This window comes from Schistocerca nitens, chromosome 1 (assembly GCF_023898315.1).
Source record: "Schistocerca nitens isolate TAMUIC-IGC-003100 chromosome 1, iqSchNite1.1, whole genome shotgun sequence".
Classification (NCBI taxonomy): Eukaryota; Metazoa; Arthropoda; class Insecta; order Orthoptera; family Acrididae; genus Schistocerca; species Schistocerca nitens.
In genome coordinates, this window is record NC_064614.1 from 1,141,622,957 (window position 1) to 1,141,645,394 (window position 22,438).

Here is a 22,438-nt window from a genome sequence, read left to right on the forward strand (position 1 = left end):
AAAAGGGTACAGGTCACCCCATTTTCAAGAAGGGATGTCGAACAGATGTGCAGAACTATAGACCTATATCTCTCCTTCTTCAAGGTAACTGGCTGCCACTCACGATCAAGTCTCTGTTATCATGTAGAAAAATAACATTTTTTATGGTCCTTCCAATACCGATGTTTACCCATTTGTCTAATATGTACTTTGTTGTCAGGCCTGTACTACCGCCGTAAGTGGTGCTACCCCACTTAAGCACATTAACCAGTTGGCGGAATGCGTGTCTAAATCCATTAAGTTCAAAAGAACGAAGAACACTTTTGTCTGCTGGTATGCACGTTGCAGTTGTTTGCAGTCTGTATTCTTTACATTGTTTCTTATTTACTATCACCTGTTTATACCGTTTTGTGGCAAAATAAAGGCAACTTCGCAAAATTTCTGTTTGTTGCTTTAATTTTGGACACCGGTTTATGATAAATACATTCATTCTTGATACTATCACACGACACAGCTTAACTACGTTTCCTTTTATATGAATATTACTTACTTTGTGTATCAAGAGTTCTTATCATAAACTATGCGTCGAACAGCATCACTGAAGGAAGGTAGTACTGGCCAAGGATGTGCTACATTCTCTCTTGAATAACAGCACACCGTCATCCTGGCAAAGCCTTCCTGTTCCCTATGCGTACTGATTAAATTATCCAGATGAATGAAACTCAAGTATTCTAGATATGGGACTTACGAAAAGGAGAAGAATGTAAATGAGACGTCGTAGGGGTGTAGTATGTTGTTTGTGTTAATCACGAGTAGACGTGTATGAGGTGTGACTGCGGAGCTAAGTCCATAACGAAAATGCGAAAACATCATATCAGGAACATATCCATGGACTAAGAGCTACATCGCTGGATAGCGGGAAGATACAGCTTGAGTGCTGATAAATGTCGCTGCCCCGTCCATAACGCGCGGGTATCACATGCAGCTGACTATCATCATAATTTTCTCACAGTTGACATCATTGTGGGAAAAGACATCTGTCATTAGTCGCGGATTCACAGACAACCTGAATTTCAGCCGCTTCATCATTCTCTTGTCCCTGTTGAAATGGCTCTATCACTGTGAGGTACCATGGGAGTGTGCGTTCAGATTTAAGGGCCGTAGCAGGAAGGACCAAGTCACGTCGGATGACAAACGTTTGGAGCGTGGTAACACGATTGCGAGGTAGCTTACACCACGTGGCCGTGGTATTGGTGGGGCTGAATGTTCCCTGTATCTAATATCTATGGAAAGTTTGTTCTTTAAACATGTGCTGTATACTGGGAACACGGGCATCGAGTAACACACTACCATTCACGTTAATTCAACTGCAAGATATTCGGAATCTTAGGAGACAAACACCAGAGCCAAAGGAGAGGACAATACATATGATAAAAGTGTAGCATCTTCGGTGTACAGCTGGTATGTAATTGAATTGCTAGAAGTGCTACGGTAATGTGGTTCTGATTTGCCTTTAAGTTATGCGTATATATTACATAAGAATGTGACGGCTCGAGGGAGCTCCTTCCCTAAGAATGACCTCTTACCGTTACGTCTTGTGATCGCGAGACTGAGCGCCATATTGTCTGACGAACTGTGTCAGTATGACTTGTGGCCAGGGAATATGACTTATTTCTGCAGAATCTTCTCCCTCAGTAACCACTAAGTGCTCCGCTATTAGCGATGTGCTACTGGAGGAAGCTGATGCCCGCTAGAGCTGAGAAAACCAGAGTGATCGTATGGTGTGTGTAGTTAACTCGATAGTGGGTAAAAAGAATTAAATGATTATAGTAGCGTAGAATGCTGTTCGTGTTGTGGGCAGGTATATTTATTCTGAGGATGTGCATGGAGATATGTATTGGTTCCATTCACACATATCGAGCGGTCAGAGGCCCTGCAGACCACGCGCTACCTCCACAAACTTTCTCTATTCCTTTCTGTTTTGTACTCGGTTTCCGCTGGTCAATTACCAAAGCTGCTCCGACAGGTTGTTCACTTGCGCTGCCTTAGTCGTCCTATGCGGCGTCTGGTGTATGTCCCCTCAAGTGATTCCTCCACTTGTCTTCCTTCTGGCATACTGGCTATATGACCTGCCCACTTGATCCTTTCGCACTTCAGCTTCTGCAGTATTGTTGGTTGTTCCATAAATATATAGATTTTTATCATTCATCCTCCTCCTCCACTCCCATTTATCTAAGATCGGTCTCCATATGTTTCTCATTAGTCTTGTTCCAAATATTAGGTTTTTCCTTTTCTCGTTTGATAATGTTCTACGTTTACAAACACCATATCAGATAATATGTAACGGCCAGAAGGTGGCCCTCTTTGTTATCGAAGGACTTAGCTGTTGAACGTGTTGTTTATGATTATCTCATCGGGGGTAAGATCTGCTTGTAGTGTGCAGCTCTACATGGTAACGGTATTGTGTTTTATTCCTGGTTGTAATTAATTTGCACTCAGCTGTAAATAGGATACGCCGGCCGGTGTTGCCGAGCGGTTCTAGGCGCTTCAGTCTGAAACCGCGCGACCGCTACGGTCGCAGGTTCGAATCCTGCCTCGGGCATGGATGTGTGTGATGTCCTTAGGTTAGTTAGGCTTAAGTTGTTCTAAGTTGTAAGGAACTGAGCCGCATGGGATTAGCCGAGCGGTCTGAGGCGCTACAGTCATGGACAGTGCGGGTGGTCCCGGCGGAGATTCGAGTCCTCCCTCGGGTATGGGTGTGTGTGTGTTTGTCCTTAGGATAATTTAGGTTAAGTAGTGTGTAAGCTTAGGGACTGATGACCTTTTGTAAATAAGATAGATGTCACTTGGAATAGACATGTGGAATCCAAGTCATAGCATACTGTTTTCGCACGCGAGATTCTAAGTCCGGGTGTAAAATGCCACCACAGCGGAAGCAACAAGGAAGAAGACTGAATTGAAAATCAGAGCGTTCCGACGTCGGCTGGAAGACATTTTCCTCATGAAGAACTCTGGTAGTGGTGAGGGCGACATTGGCGTTGACACCCGGAATAAATTCCAATAACGGAAATACACTGTGTACGCCACTGTGAAACTCTCCTTCTTCAAGGTAACTGGCTGCCACTCACGATCAAGTCTCTGTTATCATGTAGAAAAATAACATGTTTTTATGGTCCTTCCAATACCGATGTTTACCCATGTGTCTAATGTGTACTTACGCGCGTCTGCGCTTTCCAAGGCAGGCACAAGATTGAAGTTGTCTGTGGACCAGAATAGAAAAAGTGCCACTGTACAGGTTCAAATGGCTCTAAGCAATATGGGAGGTCATCAGTCCCCTAGAACTTAGAACTACTTAAACCTAACTAACCTAAAGACATCACACACATCTATGCTCGAGGCAGGATTCGAACCTGCGACCTTAATAGGAGCGCAGTTCCGGACTGAAGCGCCTAGAACCGCTCGGCCACAGCGGTTGGCTACTCAACAGGGAGACGCTGCAGACGTTGCACGTTAATGGCAGGTGACCGACCGCAAACTTAACTTCAAGTGTCAATGACAAAAAATTTAACATTCCACCATCCGGGATTTTGTGTGTTTGATATATGTAAGCAGAAATGAATATGCTACAACTTCCATTCAAGTTTGGTACAGTTTTGGTGGTTGAAGTCCCACTCTTGTGTCCCTGTCTCGCATCAGGGTAAGGTCGGTATGCTTGTTAACGTATTTCGCACAGTTAATTAAAGGATCGGAGGATGCCTTTCCTGTTCCGACCCTGTTGCCCTCGCTAGACGAGATATGAGTACTCCAACTGTCTGTGTGCAGTGTTTTGCATATGAAAGTGCGCGAAAGTTTTCTAAAAGTTTGCGAAACGGCGCTGCTCCTCCTGCCGGAGGTTCGAGTCCTCCCTCGGACATGGGTGTGTGTGTTGTTCTTAGAATAAGTTGGTTTAAGTAGTGTCTAGGAACCGATGACCTAAGCTGTTTGGTCCCTTAGAAGTTCACACACATTTGGACACACACTTTGCGCAATGCATAACTCAGGCGCGACTTGGGTACCAGCCCGGTATTCACCTAGTACGATGTGAGAGACCGCCTAAGAACCACATCCAGATTGGACGGCTCACCGAGCTTCGCCTTGGATTCTCCGGGTGGTTTAGATCCGGGACTGGCGCACCTCTTCGTCCCGAAAGCGCACGGCTATTCGGGCCGGATTGCAGTCCCACTCAGCGAGATGTATTAGTCTTACTTGCGTTTCTGAAAGTGAGTTCTATAGAAACTATTGTAACGAATAGTGGCCCAGCGATAATGAGTGCTGGTTTACGTGTTTATTGATAAACATTTCTCAAAATCTTCGCAAAGAGAGCTTCAATATTAGGATATTTCCACAGCAGAATTCTCTAAAGCAACCTTTCAGAAAAAATGTGTTTGTACAGGCGTGCCATATTGTTTACCATTATATAGACAATTTTGCGGATATCATGGGATTACAGTGCGTCTTATCTCAGAGACGCGATTACGATGTATGCTAAGCAGTAATTGTTATGTTTAGGGGATTCTCCATCCTAAAACTTTAGTTATTTTTTCAAAAAAAGTTAAGGGATGTTTCACGTCTTTGGAAAGTTTGTTCTTTGATCCCAATACTACCTGGCTGCATTCGAATTACAGGTAAGTCCAAGAAATATATAAAATGTGGACTGTGCTAGGAGCCGGGGAACACTAAAACCTACCAATGTAGTCAATACGGTACCTGTCCATCAGAGACTTTAATCAGACGCCTTACCGGCAAAATGCTCTCTGACGGAAAGACACAAAATGCAAATGAATGTGTACACAGTGTCATTGGGACCAAGTGTCCCAAAAACAAAAGGACATTGACATTTGGTCCAAGCGTCCAAAAAAACAAAACAAAAAAAAAAAAAAAGTGTAGGGTGTCACACAGTGTTTCGACGATTTCAAATTATAATGACATGCAACCTAATTGTGAAACAACGTTGAACATTTTACACAAGGGCCACTATTTATTCAAGTTTATTTATGGAATACTACATCGGACAAACGACCATCATCCGCGGCTACATAGTACTCGAGACGTTTCACTGAGTTTCTGAAAACATCTTTCGTAACTGCTGGAAGAATTTTGGAAACTTTATTATGGATTCGATCTTTTAACTGTTGCAAGCTTATCGACCGGTCGGAATACAGTAGCGCCTTCAAATGACGCCATTGGCAAAAGTCTGGCACGGTTAAATCAGGCCAGCGAGGCGGCCATTAGATACATAATTTAACAGACGATAATGTAGATCATACCGAATTAGGCGATGAGTGGACACCGACGAAGTGTTCAGCGTTTGGGCACATTTTCGTAACGAACGACGAGGGCTTGAATGTAAACTGATACGCACACCCTCGACGTTCTCGAGACTTCAGATATTTTTCGAGGACCGCCTGGCTTTCGGTTCGATACACTGGCAGCTGCACGGAAGTTTTGTACCCAATTCAGTACTGTTTCTCGAGCAGGAATTGTACATAGAAGCTGTATCTTGTATGTTGGTTCGATCAGTGCGACACGATTATTGACCTGTATGTGGGATGAAACTTGACCCTTCGCACCACAAATAGACGTCACCGCTGTCCCTGTATCTTGTGTTTAGCACGCTTTATTCAAATTTGAAGTTGTCAAAACATTTTGAAACAACCTTCACTTTTGGGTCTTGTAGATGCTGTTTCTCAGTTTAGTATATATGTCTGAAGAGTGAAGAAACCTTGAGTCTCAGCATCACCCTCCCAGTAAAAGATCTGCTTACCTCGAGATCAACGACGGATCAACCGATCCACAAGATGCTGCCTACAGAAGGAAAAATTCAAGAAAAGGCTATTCGATTCGTGAAATTACAGGAAGAAGAAGTCTTACAGAAGCAGAAAGGGAAAAACGTATGGTGCTGATTTTTAATGGGTATGTGCCTTATGCTAGCATTCATTTTTTAATAAAATTTCAAACTCCATTTTCCCGTAAGTTGGTTTTCTAAGTTAATGCCGACTTTGTAAACCTACATATAAAATAACCTCAATGAAGATTTTGCAGGAAATAGTTTTGATGTATTTGCATACATCTTTCCATTAATACACACATTAAAAATAGTTTTGCATCACGCCGGTTCCCAGAACTCCTGAAGGCAGTTCCTTTGACTGTTCAGAGATGTCACTAAACCCCGCCCAAAGCAGTAAACAACTATGCATAACCAGCGCCTATTAGTCGGAGGGGGTCCGATAGCCCATCAAGCGGGCCGCTGTGGCCGAGTGGTTCTAGGCGCTTCAGTCCGGAACCACGCTGCTGCTACGGTCGCAGGATCGAATCCTGCCACGGGCATGGATGTGTGTGATGTCCTTAGGTTAGATAGGTTTAAGTAGTTCTATGTCTAGGGGACTGGTGACCTCAGATGTTAAGTCCCATAGTACCTAAAGCCATTTGAACCATTTGAACAGCCGATCAGTTCCAGTCATTCCACCAGGAAGGAGGTACACTGCTCGTGTTGTCCATAGTTCAACCATGCCAAGGTTCGATCGCGTCCGCATTGTTACTTTGTGCAAGGAAGGCAAGTGCACAGGCGCCTCGGAGTGAACCAAAGCAATGTTGTTCGGACATGGAGGAGATACAGAGAGACAGGAACACCTTGGACACACTGTCCAGCGAGTGCAGCAAGGACGAGGTTCCCTGCTGGTTTGGGGTGGCGTTATGTGGGGCCGACGTACGCCGCTGGTGGTCATGGAAAGCGCCGTAACGGCTGTACGATACGTGAATGCCATCCTCCGAACGATAGTGCAACCATATCGACAGGATATTGGCGAGGCATTCGTCTTCGTGGACGACAATTCGCGCCTCCACCGTGCACGTGAATGATTTCTTTCAGGATAACGACATTGCTCGGCTAAAGTGGTCAGAATGTTCTGCAGACGTGACCCCTATCGAACATGCCTGGGATGGATAGAAAAGGACTGTTTATGGACGACGTGGCCCACCAAGCAATATGAGGGATCTACGCCGAACCGCCGTTGAGTGGGACAATCTGGACCAACAGTGCCTTGATGACCTTGTGGATAGTATGCCACGACGAATACAGGCATGCGTCAATTCAAGAGGACGTGCTACTGGGTACTAGAGGTACCGGTGTGTACAGCAATCTGGACCACCACCTCTGAAGGTCTCGCTTTATGGTGGTACAACATGCAATGTGTAGTTTCTATGAGCAATAAAAAGGGTGGAAATGATGTTTATGTTGATCTCTAGTCCAATTTTCTGTACAGTTTCCGGAACTCTCGGAACTGAGGTGATGCAAAATTTTTTTTGATGTGTGTACTATCGAAAATGAAGTTTGTCTACTACACTTTCGCATTTCTGCACCGGTAATTGAAGGAAATTCAAGTCTGAAACTTGAAAACAATATTTAAGTGATTTAACAATATTTCTCACAAATTGGATGAACACAACAGTTGAACCACGTCTTGTGAATGTAACTAAATATCTGGAATCTGTAAACTGAAGTTAGAGTATCAGCAGTTGATTCTCAAACAGTCATTAAAATCAAATTAAAAATTCAAAACTAAAAAATAAATAAAGTTTTGGCTTTCAAAAGTTGGGTATTACTACATCTTTATGTGACAAACATGATTTTAAAATCCGGTTGAAATCGACAAAGTAGAAGAAAAGTTCAGTTCTTGGATGGAGTCTCCCCTTAATGTCACTGAACTTTAATTTTTAGTATATAATGTCAAATACTATTTTGATTTTCTTTGATTGTTTCATAGATGAACAAGAGCAGACACAAGGACAACGAGACTTTCCGACACGTGTGCTGCATTCAGAAGATCGGACCACATTACGGCATGAGTGACAGTCAGGCTCTGGAGGCATAAACCGTCGTCATTGCTGCTGTTTACTGGGCTCATTATTTGATTTGTTGAAATTAAAAAACACTGTCTTTTAATAATATTTAGTCCATTTACTATTTATTTCAACCACTATAACTTCCATTAACAAGTACATCGACGTATATTCGATATCCGTGACAGACTTGTGTGTTTTCATTGAAGATAAATAAATAAATGTTAAGACACGTTTTATGTACAAGAAACAAACTTGTATTGTGAGTCTTGTAACCTCCCCACAAAATTTCGAAGACAATATTTAATAGAAATGGAGCCAAGTGTAAGCTCCCCAGAGAAATTAAAAAGATAATATTTTAAATGTGAATAGACATAGAGTTAAGTGTAACCTCCCAGCAAATAAAATAATTTATTGACAATGACAATTAAATGAAAAATATAATAGCTATCTGACCCTAGTGTAAGCTCCCCACAAAATGAAAGTCAATTCAGTGATAATAAAATCTCAGTGACAATGAAAACGCAAATAGACCGAAATGTCGATCTTAGGCCCTGTGCAATAATTAAACTCAAATTCTTACCTCAGTAAAACTGCATCTGCTCTTATTTTTCGCCATAGCTTGGAGGAAATGCATCGCAAATATTTTTTTTTTAATTTAAGGGAAACTTTTCTTTAAGGAAATACAACGGAAATATTCTTTCAAAAAAAGGATTCTTTGTTAAAAATGGTTGGTTTAAAAACAAAAATTATTATTGGAGCGATTCTTGAACAAATTAGTTACAGTTAATTTACATTACATTATCAAATGTGCGCAATGTTGCTTCATTACCTTATTTAAAAAATATACCTTGTCCCGAATCTTGACCAGAGTGCCATGTCGACGCCCGCCGACTCCTCACACAACAGCTAACTCCCTACATGCTACTGAACTCTCTCACAACTAGGCCGCAACTGCCTCGCAACTGAACTGCACTCTCGCGCAGCTGCATCATCTCACACGCGCTACTACTCTCCAACTGAACTGCACTCTCGCGCAGTCAAGCGCAGACTAGGAACTCTCTGGTCAAAGATTTTACCATGCCTCACCATCGCTGCTACCGAGTACATACGCGTTTCAGTCATTATTTAAAAGTGTACCAGTTTTGAGAGAATGTGGCTTTATTTTAGTCCTGTCAAGAATACTACATAGAATACTCCACTAAAAATTACACGAGAGAGAAAATTACGAAGCATTATATCTCTGATCGTCATAAACTACGACAGCTGAATCTTTATACTGGAGTTGACCTCATGTAGAAAATAAGATTGTCTGAAGCGAGACAGTATCAGAAGAACAGGGAGAATTAACCTAATTCATCAATATTTTCAAGAAGTTGTGCACTTTTCAAAATTAGTTTAGTTCTGAGTCAAAGAGGTAACTACAAAAATTTACGCCCTTTAATATTCAGATATGCAGAGCATTATATAGGACAGGTGTAGAAACGAAAATACATTTTTTCTGAAATACGGCGAATTGCTTATACTTGTGACAGAATTTGTCCTTCTATACTAAATGACGTGTTTTTTCCCCGTGTCTTCAAGAAAGAAAAAGTAACTGCGGATAGGTGAATGATATTTCATTCACGCCTACAGCCGATAGACGCTTAACCAAGAATCGCCGAAATATTATAACCATGGAATACGTACTTGGTGAATAATTATGGAGTGTAATCATCTACGTTGACGTAATACATAGATACAATTCAGTTATAAACCATTAAAGTTGTCTTTAGATAACGACAGGCGTAAGAAATATAATTACAAAGTACATTGTTTTGAGGCTAATGTCCTCACGTTTTACAGCTCTGTCTAAGGCCCGCTACATTGAATTGTTCATAATCTACGAAGAGGAAACAGAAGAGTTCGTGTACCATTTGTACTACTGCCCACTTAGATTCTCTAACTCATTCAGTTATTGGTTATAAAACAAAGGAATGTATCATGCAATATAGGTTCACTAAAGTGTTAAGCAGGCGAGCGAGGCTGTAGCGCCACATTGTCCTAGTCGAGCGTTATCGCCCGTCGGAATGTGCGTGCGGGGAATGTGCGTGCGGGGCGCCATTCGCGAAGCAGCCGCAGGCAGCGACGCCAACCTCTGGACCTCTGTGCAATGAAGTTCACGAAAGTTACTCATCCTCAGTATGTTTGGAGGGAGTGGCAGTACAGATGCAGTGTTTGTGTAGGGCCGAACAGTATTCGCTAAAGTTATTACAAAATTGACGGCGGAGAGTGTGATTGTAAACGTAGAGTGTAGGCAGTGTGTAGTGTATTACGCGTAATAGTACATATGTAAGATGAATATAGAGTCCGTAGATGCGTTAAAAGTGTAGGAGGGTCCGAAGTTATGACAAGGGGATTGGCTGGGAAAAAAGAAGCATCCTGGACTCCATCTATGGCGAGCACGCTAGGCACTGTATCTTTGTCGGGTTCCGGGAGAAATTTTCCTTTCGGAGAACACCGCGTCGTATACGCTAAAACCTGTACTAGAGGTCGGCCTGCAAGTTAGAGTTAATCGTTGAGAGTTCCCGATGTTCGCCTACTTCGTGATCTCCAATTTTGATACTAATTTTATCGCTTATCTCATTTCTGCTACTTCTCGTCTCTCATCGGTTTACTCTCGAGCCACATTCTATATTCATTAAACTGTTCACTCTATTCAACAGTACCCATCATTCTTCATTTTCACTGAGGATAGTAGTATCATCAACGAATCAACTCACTGATACCCTAACGCGAATTTTAATCCCACAGTTTAAACTTTCTTTCATTTCCGTCATTGTTTCTTCGTTGTATAGACTGAACAGCAAGGAAAACTGGCAATATCCCAGTCTTACACCCTATCTAATCAGAGCGCTTCGATTATTACAAAGGGCGTACGTAAATGAAGGACATCCAATAACCACGAAAAGCCGTTGGCACACAGACCGTGAATTCGAACGTCAGCGTCAAGCACGCTGAGTTCGTGAAGTCACAGCGTGGAAAAAACACGCTGGGGGGTGGCGGTGGTGGTTAGTGTTTAACGTCCCGTCGACAACGAGGTCATTAGAGACGGAGCGCAAGCTCGGGTTAGGGAAGGATTGGGAAGGAAATCGGCCGTGCCCTTTCAAAGGAACCATCCCGGCACGCTGGGGAGTCTTTCACATCGTGTCGAGTAACAAGACAAATGTTTTGTGCGTGTTGCTGAACGTAGGCCACTGACATTGAAGAACACCACCTACGTAACATGAACGCCTTTTCTTACAGGGTTTTCAGTGCGGAGTCAGGAGACGCCTTATTGACTTGGCTTTCAGTTGGAGCCCATTTTTGATGGGTTGTATACGGCAACTCACCTCCTATGAATAAATGCGGTTTCAGAGCACCAGCTAAACGACGGGAAAGGTATTAATTTTTGTCTTACGTGCAAGGCTATAGTATATTTGTATCGCACCATTTGTAATGGATTTCTGTAAGCTCATGTCCTTACTGACAACATATAGAAGTTTTTTTTTGCCTTATAAAAATTTTGTGGATTGTATTGTATTGTATGGAAACTGGGGACCTAGAAACGACGCACAACAGGCTACAGCAGTCCACTCACCCCACCGCCGCCCCACACCGAACACAGGGTTATTGTGCGGTGTGCGGTTCGGCCCCCAGTGGACCCCCCCCCCCCCCCCCCCCAGGAAAGTCTCACACCAGACGAGTGTGACCGCAATGTTTGCGTGGTAGAGTAATTATGGTGTACGCGTACGTGGAGAAAGTGCGCAGCAATTGTGGACATAGTGTAACTGAGGCGGAATAAGGGGAACCAGCCCGCATTCCTCGAGGCAGATGGAAAACCGCCTTAAAAACTATCCACAGACTGGTCGGCACACCGGACCTCGACACTAACCTGCCAGGCGGATTCGTGCCGGGGACCGTCAAGCCTTCCCGCCCGGAAATCAGTGCGTTAGACCGCACGGCTGACCAGGCGGGTATGTTCGTGGATACCGAAGTTCTTATTTACGTACACTACAGGTACAACAACATGAGTAGCATGTGAACAATGGAGTAAATGTGCGTTTTGACAGAGCTAACATACGAATTCTACATACATCCATTTCGTAAACAAACATCGTGATTTATGAACCAGATACGGTAGACAACTGACGCTGGAACGCGCTGTCCTCTCGTATACTACGTTGAGACACGCTTCCCGGATGCACAAGCCGCATCGTTTCTGAGCGTTCAGTAGCGCGCCGAACTCGACACGTTGACGTTCGAATGCACGGTCCGTGTGCCGGTGGCTTAAGGGTGCTGTCATTGCAGTAGTGCAGCACGCAGGTGTAACTGCCTGAAACGTGCAGTACGGAAATAAAGGGGACTTCCGAAAACCACACAGGGAGTAAAACAGATAGCGGCTATCACACAGTTAGACCATTTCGAAGACCCGTTGGCCAATAGTACGAAAAGCTATACGAATGAAACAGGAGTCTCGGCCTAGTAATCCGTTAAATAATATGAAACGGGGTGGATGTTGAAACTTCTCCATAAAATTGAGATGCAACATACCTTATGGTCCCGAAAAGCATATATTATTGACAGAATGATTGCCATCTAATGTTTCATTCCTCGTTTTCTTTTTATGGAACAAAGGGCAATCTCACATTCTACACAAGATGAAAGTTATCAAAGAGGGCTGAGCACTGTGTTAACGGCGTCAGTCAAACTGCTCAGTACATTCCACAAGCAATTCCACAGCTGTGGCTGAATCTTAGTGTGATTAAATTTCAGAATGAACTAAGCTGGTGCTGACAATATATATGTCTATGATGTATAACATGACTAGCAAGTACGATGTACTGTACAGTTGATTGACAGCACACCATGCCTAAGGGTGGTAGGTAGTATGCATGACAAAAGAATTTTCTCAACCAGGGTTCCGCTGAAACTTCCTCTTCACTTACAAACAAGGTGGGAAGAAACAAACGTGATGACATGGCTAGCACACTACATGTGCGTTGTTTACCATAGTCCTGGTGCAGAGCGTCAAGGGCTGTTGACAGAACCCAGTTGTGAAAGCTAAACTAACGGAAGCTAGGCTAACACTTGCCTGGGCATCTAGTGAGTATATTCCATCACGTATAGAACATGTGGAAAACTTGGACAGGTTGGACGAATCTGGGGGTACAGTTGGAGGAGGGCTGATCTGCAGCTGTATGTGTTTATTACTACTTTGTTTATTCCTACGTGCAGAGTGTTACGCCGTACTGACCATAGGCTACAACGTACGTGAAAATCTGTCCACGGCTACGAGTATCAAGATGGCAACCGCACATGATAGTAGGAATTTTTGGTCCAGCCCATGCCTCACACTACAATGAGGTGACATGGAACAGTGATAGGCACATATACAGAAAGCTGTTGTGTCACGTACTGAGTGTATAAAAGGGCAGTGCATTGGTAGAGCTGTCATTTGTATTCAGGTGATTCATGTGAAAAGGTAATCCGACGTGACTATGGCCACACACGGGAACTGACGGATTTTGGATACAGAGTGGCAGTTGGAGCTAGACGCATGGGACATTCCATTTCGGAAATCGTTAGAGATTTAATATTCCAAGACCCACAGTGCCAGAAGTGTGCAGAGAATACCAAATTTCAGGCGTTACCCTTCACCACGGACAACTCAGTGGCCGACGGCCTTCACTTACGGACCGAGACCATTGGCGTTTGCGTTGAGTTGTCAGTGCTGACAAACAGGCAATACAGTGTGAAATAACAGCAGAAGTCAATGTAAGACGTAAGATGAACTTATCTTTTCTTATAGTGCGACGAAATCTGGCGTTAATGGGTTATGGCAGCAGATGACCGAAGCGAGCGCCTTCGCTAATAGCACAGCATCGTGCGCACCGTCTCTCTTGGGCTCGTGACCATATGGACGACTGAAAACCTGTGGTCTGGTCAGAAGAGTCCCGATTTCAGTTGTTAATAGCTGATGGTAGGGTTCGAGAGTGGCGCATATCCCACAAAGCCATGGACCCAGTTGCAACAAGGCACTGTGCAAGCTGGTGGTGGCTTCATAATGGTGTGGGCTGTGTATACATGGAATAGACTGCTTCCTCTTGTCGAACTGAAGGGATCATTGGCTGCAAATGGTTACGTGCGGCTACCTGGAGACCATTTTCAACCATTCATGGAGATCATATTCTCAAACAACGATGAAATTTTTATGAATGACAACGCGCCATGCCACAGGGGCACCGTGTTCATGATTCGTTAGAAGAAAATTCTGGACGTTTTTAGCGAGGAATCCAGCAACCCAGATAACCTATATGAAACCAATCAAACATTTATGGAACATAATCGACAGGTCAGGTCGTGCACAAAACCCTGCGCTGCTAACGCTTTCACAGTTACGGTTTGCTATAGAGGCAGCATGGCTCCATATTTCTGCAGTATACTTCCAACGATTTATTGAGTCTAAGCTTTGGTACCAAGCACCGCGGGTTTCGAATCCGCGTCAGACGGCATGGACCTCGATTACCACTAGAGGTCTCTGGAGCCATCGCGCTGTAAGCCGTGGCTGCGCGCATTCCAGGCCCGTGCTCAGCGAGGCAGTCTGACGTTCACGTGACTCTGTCGACATCTCGCCTACAGGCAGCGTGTTTACTTTACTTTGTTTCCGTGTACGAGTGAACATTTTAGCGACGAGGTAAACGGTGGTATTTTGTTAGCATGGAGGCGAAGTTGGTCTGTCGTCTGGAGGAAAATCAGCAGCTCATGCAGCAGCAGCAGCAGCTCCAGTTAGACATCTTACAGCAGTCTCTGCAGTTGCTAACGGACAATGTTGATGCAAGGGACACTCTGCCACAACAGCTTCCGAGTCCTCGGGTGTCCGATGCTTTCCCCCGTCCGCTGTCGCCCCCCCCCCCCCCCGTCCCCCATTTAATGGCGCTAATGAAGACTGGGAAACATACTTACATAAGCTGAGACAACAGCCTGGTCAATCGTGTCGTTCCTGGGTCATTGACTTGCAAGGTCTCAACTGTCGATGCGATTTTACGTGCACCTATCAGCAGTGTAAGGTTTCGTATGCGGACTCCCTGATCCGGCATGTGGTGGTTCAGCTGGCTCCCGATCCTGAGGTCAGCACTTTGGCGTTGAAACTCGATAACCCCTCCTCGGAAGAGATTCTCCGCATTCCCCACTCCTTTGAAATTGGTCAAGCGCCTAACGATCGTCTTATGGCGCGGTCACAAGTGGCGGCGATCGATGAACCTCGGCAGGTTCCGCCCTCGCGATGTCGACGTGGCCCGGCCGACAGTGGCCAGCGCCGTCGGCACTCCTCTTTGTCTGATGCCTCCCGTCACCCCTCGTCGCCGGTCGCGCGGCCCACTTCCATCTTGCCCCCAATGCTTTACCGCACATTCTCGAGCTGATTGTCCCCACCGCTACAAGGAGGGCCAAAACCGATCGGTTTGTCGTAGTCGCTGGACTCGCTCCAGTCCTGCCCCTCCTGGGCACGCTCTGCAATCAGTCGTCCCACAGGATGACCCATCAGTGCGGAAGCTACTCCTCATGCTCCCCCTTTTCACTGAGGATGTCAGTTTTCAGGTCGACATTAGGGCCACCGTCTCCCTGATTAATATGGTGACATGTACCCGACTGGGCTGTCTTGAGTTGTCACCTCCCTCTCGGCATTTGGTCGTCTACGGAGACAGTTCCATTCCCCTTCGTGTGCAGTTTGTCGTCCAAGCGACGTACAAATGTGTTCCCCGGCCACCTATCCTCTTTGCCGTCGAACATCCGTCGGCTTCGAATATTTTTGGGCTGGATGCATTTCAACTGATTGGCTTTTCAATTTCTGTTGAAGTTAAGGCCGTTTCACGGAGGTTCCTTTTCAGGGCTTTGACGATCTATGCTCCGCTTTTGCATCGTTGTTTGCAACGGATCTCGGATGTGCTTCCGATTTTCAGGCGCACATCACACTTCAGCCGGATGCACAGCCTCGCTTTACCCGGGCCCAACCCCTTCTGGTGGTCTTACGGCCAGCAGTCAAGCTGGCCGCTGGCGTTCTGGAGCCTGTTACATACAGTGCCTGGGTGACACCATTGGTGGTCATATGGAAACCCAATGAGTCCCATCGGCCGTGTGGGAACTTTGGCGCTATTGTCAACGCACAGTCCGTCATAGACACTTACCCCATTCGCCAACAGACCTTCTCGCCAAGCTTGCCAGGGGAGAGTAGTTTTCAAAGTTCGACCTGGCTGAGGCACTCCACCAGTTGGATGCCGATTCCCATAACATCTTGGTTATAAATACGCCTTTTGGATTGTACAAGTACAAGCGCCTTCCATTTGGTGTCTCTTTGGCGCCGGTCATTTTACTGCAGTTCCTGGAGCAGCTTATACAGCCTATCCCCGCCTGCATGAATTATCTGGATGACATCTTGGTCACTGGGTGTTCTCACAAGGAACATTTGCAAAACTTCAAGGCTTTATTTCATGCTCTGCAACCTGCAGATTTATGCTGTCAGCTGGACAAGTGTGGTTTTCTTCAACCAGAAGTAGAATACACTCCTGGAAGTGGAAAAAAGAACACATTGACACCGGTGTGTCAGACCCACCATACTTGCTCCGGACACTGCGAGAGGGCTGTACAAGCAATGATCACACGCACGGCACAGCGGACACACCAGGAACCGCGGTGTTGGCCGTCGAATGGCGCTAGCTGCGCAGCATTTGTGCACCGCCGCCGTCAGTGTCAGCCAGTTTGCCGTGGCATACGGAGCTCCATCGCAGTCTTTAACACTGGTAGCATGCCGCGACAGCGTGGACGTGAACCGTATGTGCAGTTGACGGACTTTGAGCGAGGGCGTATAGTGGGCATGCGGGAGGCCGGGTGGACGTACCGCCGAACTGCTCAACACGTGGGGCGTGAGGTCTCCACAGTACATCGATGTTGTCGCCAGTGGTCGGCGGAAGGTGCACGTGCCCGTCGACCTGGGACCGGACCGCAGCGACGCACGGATGCACGCCAAGACCGTAGGATCCTACGCAGTGCCGTAGGGGACCGCACCGCCACTTCCCAGCAAATTAGGGACACTGTTGCTCCTGGGGTATCGGCGAGGACCATTCGCAACCGTCTCCATGAAGCTGGGCTACGGTCCCGCACACCGTTAGGCCGTCTTCCGCTCACGCCCCAACATCGTGCAGCCCGCCTCCAGTGGTGTCGCGACAGGCGTGAATGGAGGGACGAATGGAGACGTGTCGTCTTCAGCGATGAGAGTCGCTTCTGCCTTGGTGCCAATGATGGTCGTATGCGTGTTTGGCGCCGTGCAGGTGAGCGCCACAATCAGGACTGCATACGACCGAGGCACACAGGGCCAACACCCGGCATCATGGTGTGGGGAGCGATCTCCTACACTGGCCGTACACCACTGGTGATCGTCGACGGGACACTGAATAGTGCACGGTACATCCAAACCGTCATCGAACCCATCGTTCTACCATTCCTAGACCGGCAAGGGAACTTGCTGTTCCAACAGGACAATGCACGTCCGCATGTATCCCGTGCCACCCAACGTGCTCTAGAAGGTGTAAGTCAACTACCCTGGCCAGCAAGATCTCCGGATCTGTCCCCCATTGAGCATGTTTGGGACTGGATGAAGCGTCGTTCACGCGGTCTGCACGTCCAGCACGAACGCTGGTCCAACTGAGGCGCCAGGTGGAAATGGCATGGCAAGCCGTTCCACAGGACTACATCCAGAATCTCTACGATCGTCTCCATGGGAGAATAGCAGCCTGCATTGCTGCGAAAGGTGGATATACACTGTACTAGTGCCGACATTGTGCATGCTCTGTTGCCTGTGTCGATGTGCCTGTAGTTCTGTCAGCGTGATCATGTGATGTATCTGACCCCAGGAATGTGTCAATAAAGTTTCCCCTTCCTGGGACAATGAATTCACGGTGTTCTTATTTCAATTTCCAGGAGTGTATTTTCACTTATATGTAATTATTTTTCATGTAACTTAGCAATTCCTTTGCCGTTTGAATGAGTTTTCATCAACGGGTTGTAATAAGGGTTCTGACACAACCCATGTGTGTATATCTTATAACTGCATTTTTATTATGTTAACATTGTTCCCACCTACTAGGTAATACATGTGAATCAGATGGCTGAACCGCATTACCCACACTTTTCACTAGCCAACGTATTTTAATGTACAGTAGTTTTTTGAGGTTCTTTGTAGAGATTTTTAATTGGCTTGTACTTTTAGCACCAGTTTTGCGATAACCTATGTCAACTGGCGGTCTGGTTACATAGCTGACAATCATAATAGGCCTTTAACAAAATCCATGTACACTACACATTAAGTGTTTCGTTACAGAAATTTGTGTGTCTTTCCAATAGACAATAAATTAAAACCCTCATAACTTTCACGTGATTATTTCATGTTGCTAGTTTGTCACTACATTTTAATTGCTTTCGTAAGTAACTGCAGGAAAATATGTATGTCTGGTCCCAATTTTTCTACAGTACGATGTATATTTTGGGAATGATTTGTACTGTTACCTTTCCTAAGTTATGACTTTTTTTATGTACGATGTATATTACGATTTATCCACACCTTCTATTTTAGATTAATTTTTATGGCCTACTTAGGACATATGGGTATTTTCAAAATCATCTTTTATGTTATAAGGGGTCCCACTGCTGCTATAAGACATGTAATAAATTACCTCTTTCATATGAGCACTTAAAATCGTTACTTGACAATTTTCATTTCTGTTGTGTCAACTGTAAATGAATGTATGATAGGTTCTGACCCAGTGCTTGTGCAAAAGTATATAACCAGAGTGCGATGTATTTTTTGGGACAAAGCTTTTATAATTTAAACAGAACACTGTTTCCTTATACCCAAGTTCTGTTTGTATCATATGAGGGAATTTTTTCCGTAAATAATAAGCGTAGCTAAAAATGGCTCTGAGCACTATGGGACTCAACTGCTGAGGTCATTAGTCCCCTAGAACTTAGAACTAGTTAAACCTAACTAACCTAAGGACAGCACAAACATCCATGCCCGTGGCAGGATTCGAACCTGCGACCGTAGCGGTCTTGCGGTTCCAGACTGCAGCGCCTTTAACCGCACGGCCACTTCGGCCGGCTAATAAGCGTAGCAGTGGAGGTTTCTACTATGCTTGCGTATTTCTTACACTTGTCTCTAGCCAACATATCACTAATTCTTTGCAATTTGTAACAGTAGTTCTTATTGATGAGTGAGCTAAACGTTCTCTGCATCAATAATGTTCTTTTATCTCATTCTGCTTTTCATAATTACGATGATATTTTGTAATTAAACCTCAGGAACAGTTACAATGTGGTAACATGTCCAAACGAGATGAATGAGATGTGAGTATCATCATGTCGTTAAATATGACAAAAAATGGTTAGTCACTACCTCAATTTTTTTTATAAGCATTATCGTGTTTCATGTCATGTTGACCTGTTAAATCGTGGCATATAAGTACAACCACCACTACTTATGTATTTGACTTCTTAGTTTCAACGTAATATTTTACGTAAATTAACAGCTTTGCTCCTCTGACTTCCCACGCCAGATGGCGGTTACTGTTTTGCAACAAATTCTGTTATATTTTATGTTATGTTATTTGTATACTTTCTTTTTTACTAGTCCTGTAATCTGATACCTTATATTTACCTGTTGATTTTTATTCTTGCATGTTATTTTAAGTTGGTATGAAAATAGCACGACAGTGTATGTTGGAAAGATGTGCATTTCCTTTTCCTTTTTGATATGCGTTTTTTATGTACAATTTTAAATTTTAAATATTCAGTTAATGATTCGTAAGTGCACATTAGGTATTTTGCGGTAGTCTCTTGCCAAATAAAGTAATGTTAACTCTTCACGTGACATATGTACATACAGGGCGTTCCAAGCCCCTCTCACACCGAGGTCTGCTGTATAGGTGAATGTAAACAGTGGCTTCAGTTATTGTGATTGTTTCATAGCTTCTCTTGCTGCTAATAACTAGACACCAGTGCCTACGAGCTTTAATTTGTTCGATAAAGGTATGTCCTTACCAACAGCTGGTTTATGTTGTTGTTGTTGTTGTTGTCTTCAGTCCTGAGACTGGTTTGATTCAGCTCTCCATGCTACTCTATCCTGTGCAACCTTTTTCATCTCCAAGTACTTACTGCAGCCTATATCCTTCTGAATCTGCTTAGTGTATTCATCTCTCGGTCTCCCTCTTTGAATTTTACCCTCCACGCTGCCCTCCAATGATAAATTTGTGAGACCTTGATGCCTCAGAACATGTCCTACCAACCGGTCCCTTCTTCTTGTCAAGTTGTGCCACAAACTCCTCTTCACCATGATTCTATTCCATACCTCCTCATTAGTTATGTGATCTACCCATCTAATCTTCAGCATTCTTCTGTAGCACCACATTTCGAAAGCTTCTATTCTCTTCTTGTCCAAACTAGTTATCGTCCATGTTTCACTTCCATACATGGCTACACTCCATACAAATACTTTCAGAAACGACTTCCTGACACTTAAATCTATACTCGATGTTAACAAATTTCTCTTCTTCAGAAACACTTTCCTTCCCATTGCCAGTCTACATTTTATATCCACTCTACTTCGACCATCATCAGTTATTTTGCTCCCCAAGTAGCAAAACTCCTTTACTACTTTAAGTGTCTCATTTCCTAATCTAATTCCCTCAGCATCACCCGACTTAATTCGACTACATTCCATTATCCTCGTTTTGCTTTTGTTGATGTTCGTCTTATATCCTCCTTTCAAGACACTGTCCATTCCGTTCAACTGCTCTTCCAAGTCCTTTGCTGTCTCTGACAGAATTATAATGTCATCGGCGAACCTCAACGTTTTTATTTCTTCTCCATGGACTTTAATACCTACTCCGAATTTTTCTTTTGTTTCCTTTACTGCTTGCTCGATATACAGATTGAATAACATCGGGGACAGGCTACAACCCTGTCTCACTCCCTTCCCAACCGCTGCTTCCCTTTCAAATGGTTCAAATGGCTCTGAGCACTATGGGACTCAACATCTGTGGTCATAAGTCCCCTAGAACTTAGAACTACTTAAACCTAACTAACCTAAGGACATCACACACATCCATGCCCGAGGCAGGATTCGAACCTGCGACCGTAGCAGTCGCGCGGTTCCTGACTGAGCGCCTAGAACCGCTAGACCACCTCGGCCTCCCTTTCATGCCCCTCGACTCTTATAACTGCCATCTGGTTTCTGTACAAATTGTAAATAGCCTTTCGCTCCCTGTATTTTACCCCTGCCACCTTTAGAATTTGAAAGACAGTATTCCAGTCAACATTGTCAAAAGATTTATCTAAGTCTACAAATGCTAGAAATCTAGGTTTGCCTTTCCTTAATCTATTTTCTAAGATACGTCGTAGGGTCGTGTTCCAACATTTCTGCGGAATCCAAACTGATCTTCGCCGAGGTCGGCTTCTACCAGTTTTTCCATTCGTCTGTAAAGAATTCGCGTTAGTATTTTGCAGCTATGAGTTATTAAACAGATAGTTCGGTAATTTTCGCATCTGTCAACACCTGCTTTCTTTGGGATTGGAATTATTATATTCTTCTTGAAGTCTGAAGGTATTTCGCCTGTCTCGTACATCTTGCTAACCAGATGGTAGAGTTTTGTCAGGACTGGCTCTCCCAAGGCCATCAGTAGTTCCAATGGAATGTTGTCTACTCCCGGGGCCTTGTTTCGACTCAAGTACTTCAGTGCTCTCGCCTTTGTATAGACCCTCTATATACTCCTTCCACTTTTCTGCTTTCCCTTCTTTGCTTAGAACTGGGTTTCTATGTGAGCTATTGATATTCATACAAGTGGCTCTCTTTCCTCCAAAGGTCTCTTTAATTTTCCTGTAGGCAGTATCTATCTTACCCCTAGTGAGATAAACCTCTACATCCTTACATTTGTCCTCTAGCCATCCCTGCTTAGCCATTTTGCACTTCCTGTCGATCTCATTTTTGAGACCTTTGTATTCCCTTTTGCCTGCTTCATTTACTGCGTTTTTATATTTTATCCTTTCATTAATCAAATTCAATATTTCTTCTGTTACCCAAGGATTTCTATTAGCCCTCGTCTTTTTACCTTCTTGATCCTCTGCTGCCTTCACTACTTCATCCCTCAGAGCTACCCATTCTTCTTCTACTGTATTTCTTTCCCCCATTCCTGCCAATTGTTCCCTTATGCTCTCCCTGAAACTCTCTACAACCTCTGGTTCTTTCAGTTTATCCAGGTCCCATCTCCTTAAATTCCCACCTTTTTACAGTTTCTTCAGTTTTAATCTACACTTCATAACCAATAGATTGTGGTCAGAGTCCACATCTGGCCCTGGAAATGTCTGACAATTTAAAACCTGGTTCCTAAATCTCTGTCTTACCATTATATAATCTATCTGATACCTTCTAGTATCTCCAGGATTCTTCCATGTATACAACCTTCTTTTATGATTCTTGAACCGTTAGCTATGATTAAATTATGCTCTGTGCGAAATT

General features: G+C 44.4%; 1 protein-coding gene across 1 annotated transcript in view; it reads left to right on the forward strand.

Annotated features, from left to right (window-relative positions):
- Window positions 1–7,889, forward strand: part of LOC126232622 (coagulation factor IX-like) — a 79,442-nt gene extending 71,553 nt beyond the window's left edge. Inside the window, exon 7 of the mRNA XM_049942809.1 lies at window positions 7,782–7,889. Coding sequence (XP_049798766.1) covers window positions 7,782–7,889 — 108 coding nt within the window. The remainder of the gene's footprint in view (window positions 1–7,781) is intronic.
- The last annotated feature ends 14,549 nt before the right edge of the window (window positions 7,890–22,438 follow it).